The 6,761-nt window shown below is 36.8% G+C and overlaps 1 protein-coding gene across 3 annotated transcripts in view; it reads right to left on the minus strand.

Annotated features, from left to right (window-relative positions):
* RFWD2 (ring finger and WD repeat domain 2, E3 ubiquitin protein ligase) overlaps positions 1 to 6,761 on the minus strand; it is a 97,265-nt gene that overhangs the window by 27,780 nt on the left and 62,724 nt on the right. For all 3 annotated transcript variants that reach the window (XR_001514419.1, XM_006767027.2, XM_015566068.1), the window contains exon 15: positions 5,330 to 5,448. Coding sequence is in view for 2 of the 3 variants with exons in the window: in XM_006767027.2 (XP_006767090.2) it covers positions 5,330 to 5,448 (119 nt within the window). In the remaining variant the exon portion in view is untranslated. The remainder of the gene's footprint in view (positions 1 to 5,329; positions 5,449 to 6,761) is intronic.

Raw genomic sequence — 6,761 nt, forward strand, 5'->3', positions numbered from 1 at the left:
AACTGGACTGACCAAGAAAAAAGAGAGAAGACACAAATGATCAGTCAGGACTAAAGGAAGGGACATTAACTGACACTATGGAAATTAAAAGAATTACAAGAGAATGTTATAAACAACTTTATGCCAACAATTTAAAAAATTAAATTTATAAATGCCTAGAAAGACAATAACTATCAAAACCAACTTCAAGAAGAAATAGAAAACCTAAATAGACTTGCAGGAAGTACAGAAACTGAATTCAAAATGTAAAATCTTCCCACAAAGGAAAGTCCAAGTCTAGATGGTTTCACTGATAAAGTCTATAAAGGTGAAATAATACCTATCCTTCACAAACTCATTCCATAAATAAAGGAAGAAACACTTCGAAACTCATTCTATGAGGCCATTCGTACTTTGCTATCAAAGCCAGAAAACAGCATAAGAAAAGAAGGCTACAGCAAACCAAATCTAGTAACTTATAAATAGGATCTTAGATTATGGCTGAGAGATTTTTCTCCTGAATGGAAGGGTGGTCTATGGTAAAAAAAAAAAAAGAAAAGAAAAGAAAAGAAAGATGCTATATTATTACAATAAAGGACATAAACCACAAGATCATCTTACTAGAGGCAGGAAAAAACATTTCACAAAATCCAACACTCATTCATAATAAATACTCTTAGCAAACTAGTAATATGTGGAAACTTACTCAGTTGATAAAGGGAGTCTACAAAAAACCTACAGCTAATATCACACTTAACTGTGAAGAAGTAAATGCTTTCTCCCTAAGAAATGGAAGTCCCTTCTGCTACTCCATTCAACATCTCACGTAAGTTTTTAGCTCACACAATAAAGCAAAAAGGCATTAACATAGTAAATGAAAAAATAAAAGTGTTTTAATTCACAGATGATACTATCTTAAATGTAGAAAATCTGAAGTAATGCACAATAAAACTATGAGAAAATATAAAAGTAGCAAGATTGCAGTATGCAAAATCAATATACAAAAACTGACTGCATACATTAGCAACAAAGAGTCTAAAAATTAAATTAAAAAACAATTCTATTCACAAAGGACTAAAAGTACTAAAATACTTAAAAATAAATTTAACAAGAGAAATTTAAGACTTGTATACTGAAAATAGTAAAATACTGATATTAAAAATGGTTAAAAGAATTACAGATCAATTATTGATATAGATGTAAAAATATCAGCAATGAAAGGTAAAAATTTATCAAAAGAATTCCAGCCCTGACCGGTTTGGCTCAGTAGATAGAGCATCAGCCTGTGGACTGAAGGGTCCCGGGTTCGATTCCGGTCAAGGGCATGTACCTTGGTTGTGGGCGTGCAGAAGGCAGCTGATCGATGTTTCTCTCTCGTCGATGTTTCTAACTCTCTATCCCCCTCCCTTCCTCTCTGTAAAAAAAGAATAATATTTAAAAAAAAAAGAGAGAATTCCACATTAAGCTCAAGCAGGGTTTAATCTAGAGACAAACAGAATTGAATAACAGAAAATGTATAAGCATAATTCATTATGTCAACAAATTAAACCAATTGATGCTGAAGAGGTGCTTGATAAAGTACTAAAGTTGCTCCTAAGAAATAGTAAAATAATTAATTTGATTTTAGTAAGACTGTTTTCCAAAATTAGATATCCAAAATAGCAAAATACTAATGTGCACTCAATTAAATAGAAGTGGGAAGTAACTATCACTAGTATGATATGATACTGCCTTATAAGAATAGAGTGTAATAAATCATTGGAAAGAAGAAACACAAACATCATTTCTGGCCACTATCAACTATAAATAGATAACCAAAAAGATTCTACTAAAAAACTCCCAGGCCGAAACCGGTTTGGCCCAGTGGATAGAGCGTCGGCCTGTGGACTAAAAGGTCCCACGTTCGATTCCGGTCAAGGGCATGTACCTGGGTTGCGGGCACATCCCCAGTAGGAGACGTGCAGAAGGCGGCTGATCAATGTTTCTCTCCCATCGATGTTTCTAACTCTCTATCTCTCTCTCCCTTCCTCACTGTAAAAAATCAATAAAATATATAAAAAAATAAAAATTAAAAAATAAAAAACTCCCAGATTTAGTAAGATAAATATACAAAGTGCCTTGATATGATACAAATATCCAAATACCAACAGTTTTTCTCTACTCTTAGCAAACAGTACCTAAAATAAGAATGAAAAATATTTTATTTAAAATAACAAAATTATAGCATACTTAGGAAAAAAAAATAACCAGAAAGGCCTAGGGCCTAAATGAAGTAAAGTATAAAATTTTACTTTAGAATACGTGGGAAGATACACTACCTTAATAATGTCAATGTTCCCAAAATTAACAAATAAATATAATGTAATTAAGATGAGAATAAAAAGCTTACATGGAAAAGTAAGTGCAAAAATTAACTATCCTATCTAATAAAAGAGAAACATGGTAATTAGCATACGACCGCTACCCTTCCCATTGGCTAATCAGAGCAATATGCAAATTAACTGCCAGCCAAGATGGTAGCTGGCAGCCAGGCAGCTGGAAGCGAACATGAGGCTTGCTTGCTTCAGTGACGGAGGACTCCACCATTCCCCACCTGCCACTGCCGGCCTCTGAGCTGTAACTCTAAGCAACTATGTTACAAATATAGAAGCTAAACAAAACCCCAGAAACCTGCTTTAGTCTCCGGGCTTCAGCCAGCAGGATCGCAACATTGTTTCAAATACAGAAGGTAAACAAAGGCCAGAAACCTCCTTTCAGCAGCAGAGGCCTAAGAGCTGGAGCCTCAGAGCTAAAGCTGGCCCAGAAAAAAGAAGAAAAGAAAAAAAGGAGCGGTTGGGAGCTTCAGTCACCCTCCAGCATGAAAACAGTCCTCAGCCCCTCACCCAGACAGGCCAGGCACCCCAGTGGGGACCCCCACCCTGAAGGGTGTGTGACCAGTTGCAAACAGCCATCATCCCCTCACCCAGGCTAGCCAGGCACCCCAGTAGGGAACCCCCACCCTGATCCAGGACACCCTTCAGGGCAAACCAGCCGGCCCCCACCTGTGCACCAGTTCTCTATCCTATATAGTAAAAGGGTAATATACCTCCCAGCACTGGGATCAGCGTGACAGGGGGCAGCGCCCAAACCCCGGATCGCCCTGCGGCTCTGTGTGTGACAGGCTGCGGTGCCCCAACCCCCTGATCAGCCCTGCTCTATGTGTGACAGGGTGTGGCGCCCCAACCCTCCCTCCCCACGGGCCCTGCTCTGTGTGTGACAGGGGGCGGTGCCCCAACTCCCCTATCGGCCCTACTCTGTGAGTGACGGGGGGAGCGCCCCAACCACCTGATCGGCCCTGTTCTGTGCGTGACAGGGGGGAGCTCCCCAACCCCCTAATGGGCCCTGCTCTATGCGTGATGGAGGGAGCTCCCCAACCCCCTTATTGGCCCTGCTCTGTGCATGACAGCGGCGGCGCCCCAACTCCCCAATTGGCCCTGCTCTGAACCTGACCAGGGGCTGCACCTAGGGATTCGGCCTGCCCTCTGCCACCCGGGAGCAGGCCTAAGCCAGCAGGTCATTATCTCCTGAGGGGTCCCAGACTACGAGAGGGCACAGGCCAGGCTGAGGGATCCCCTTCTTCCCCCCGAGTGCACAAATTTTTGTGCACCGGGCCTCTAGTGAAATATATGAAAATTTAAAGCAGTAGGGACAAAACTGCCTGCCAGGTAGCTGAAACATTTTATTTTATTTTTTAAATATATTTTATTGATTTTTTATAGAGAGGAAGGGAGAGAGACAGAGAGTCAGAAACATCGATGAGAGAGAGACATCGATCAGCCGCCTCCTGCACATCCCCCACTGGGGAAGTGCCCGCAACCCAGGTACACGCCCTTGACCGGAATCGAACCTGGGACCTTTCAGTCCACAGGCCGACGCTCTATCCACTGAGCCAAACCGGCTTCGACTAGCTGAAACATTTTAAAAGTAGGCTTTCCTTTTCCAGAAAGGAGAACTTTTGAAGATACTCATTATCTGGCATTTGTGTTAAAGACTGACAATTACGTCTATTCTTAAATGATGGCCAATGGTTAGTATGTTTATAAAAGAGAACTTTAAAATTCAATAAACTATTTTAACTTAATAAAATGTTAATAACTAAACAATGATTGAATTCTATACTATTAGAGCTTTACACACAGCATTTTTCTTTCAGAATCCTCACAAGAGCCCCAAAGGGCTATCTCTATTTTAAGAATAAGGAGCTTGGGGAGAAAAGTAAATCAACTTGTTTAAGTTTACATATCAAGCAGCAACAAAACAGAAATTTAAATAAGGGAGAAGTTCAAATGGAAAAGAATAACACTTACGAAAGAAAAAAATTCTATATAATAAAAATAGGGAATTTTACCCACACATACATGTTAGTCCATATCCTTCTTGAGTTTAACTATGAAATTATGTCAGTATCCAAGTGAAATAAGTAAGGAAAACGTGTAATGACAAATTAAACTGTGCTTTTCTCTTTTAAAAGTGATAATTGTGCTCATTGTGATATGGTGTTAGCTAATATAAAAAAAAACACACACTGATATTATCATTAAAAAAAGAACCAAGGAAATTTCACAATGCAGAAATTAAACTACAGATGTTTACTCTTTTAATAAATATTCAAGGGAAGAAAACAGATATAGAAGACAAAGTAATTAATAGTGACCCCTATAATTAACCTGCCAACCCCATAACACTTCTGACAATGAAAGAAGAACTTACTAGTAATAATTATATTGGTACAAGTATAAACTTGCACTGACCCAGGCAAATAGACATTCCGTCACCCTAGTTTAAAAAAAAATACTTTAGCAAAAAATTCTTTGCTATTATTAAAATAGCAAACATTTTTATGAGAACTTACTGTATTAGCAAGCACTCCAAGATACAATACTTTGTTTTATTCACTGTCTCTAAATAGGTAATTTGTGCATAGTAGACACTCAATAAGTAATTGCTGAATTAATTGGTTTCCTATAGGAAAAAAAATTCCTGTGTCTATACAATATAACTGAATAGTTTAAACATCATTATGACCTAAGTTTCTGAATAAGTAAACATTAGTTCATGCATAGAAAGACTTAGAGGAACAATGACAAAAATTATCAACAAACCCCTCTCTATGTATTGAATATTAGTGACAAAATACTGAAATGAAGGTACAGCAACAAATGAGTAATGATGGCATACTGAATACTTCTAATTTAGAGTTTAACAATGAAAACAATTTAAACCTACAAAGAAAGCTACTCATTTTTAAAACTTTTATCTTAGACATGATTCTCAACCAACATCAAACGACAAATCTGCTTGTATTTCTTACCTGCACAGCCGAAAGCTAAATGGTATCTAGAAGAGGGGCTAAATTTAACACAGCACACATTAGCCTTTGCCTCAATGCTTGCCACTGAATTGTCTAGGTTGGTAGACCACAGCTTCACTAAGAATAAAGGAAGATAAAAACAAACAAAAAAATAAATAATCATTAGCAAATACTTCTGTAACCTAGAAACAGCTGTTTTGCTTTTTTTAGTTTTTTAGTTAATCTAAAGCATTCTGATTTACTGGGACCAAAAATTTTAAACAACGTAATAATAGAACAGTATATTGAAACCAAGAGAGCTTAGTTTCAAAGTCAGAAAACAAACAGATATTCAATGTAAAATGAGTGATAACATGACCCCATAACTAAGTTCATTCTAGTGATTTGTAATGATGGGGAGAAGAAAGAAAGCTGACTGATCAGAGGAGGTCAGATCTGAAAGCACAAGCAGAAAGTGAGCTGTTGTCCTGTGAGGTACTACAGCAACCATCATGTTATTTTTAAACAAAAATGTCTTAGTAGACACCAGAATACACACACAAAATATATTTTCAGGATATAGGTCACAATCCTCGTTGCATAATAGAATTAAAACAAACAATAACAATAACAAAAACAAAACCTTCCCATCCATCTTTTGATTGGTCTCAATGTCCCACCCAGGACAATACCAAGATAAGGTAGGTATTAGTGTTTTTTAAAAAGGTCCAGGTATTAGTGTTTTTTAAAAAGCTCTCTGGGTGATTCCGATGTGCATTTGGGATTGAAAACCAGTACTAAGAATGAAGGCATAGTAAAATTTTAGAATCTTTTTAGGAAAACTAATACAGTAATTTATAAACAGAAATAAAAAAAGGAAAAATGGTCCCAACAACTACCACTTCTGTAAGTTACATGTAGGAAAAAACACACAAAGAAATTAAGGCTTCTAACTCTAAGATAATATAACTGTTAATATGATCTTATAAATCTAATGGTGAGAAAAACCAGGCCAAACAGGACAGTATGGACAACAGAAAAGAATAATAAAGATAAATATACAAGAAAAAATAGAAGAGGTCGATTAAATTGGCAGAAAGAGATGTAGAATTTTTGCCTTAAAACAGGATTAACTGTACTCAAATATTTTAGCATACACTGGAAATTTAATATAATTCAGAATGCAAAAATGTCTAAATGTTTCAGAAAAAAAAGTTCATTCAGTGGTGTATTTATAAAGGAATTGGTTACAAAAATTTCACCATGTGGCATGTACCCAGAAAATATAATAATGAAGATGTAGTATATCCATTTTTCTTTCATTCCAAAAGATATATAGATTTTTGGAGTTCAGTTATTTTTGGAACAATCAGTAATCACAGAAGATTGCTATAAATTTCAATAAATATCTGTATTTCTGCTAGTAAAAGGAATAAAGGGGGTGGGAGGGAAA

Source organism: Myotis davidii, unplaced genomic scaffold (assembly GCF_000327345.1).
Source record: "Myotis davidii unplaced genomic scaffold, ASM32734v1 scaffold580, whole genome shotgun sequence".
NCBI lineage: Eukaryota > Metazoa > Chordata > Mammalia > Chiroptera > Vespertilionidae > Myotis > Myotis davidii.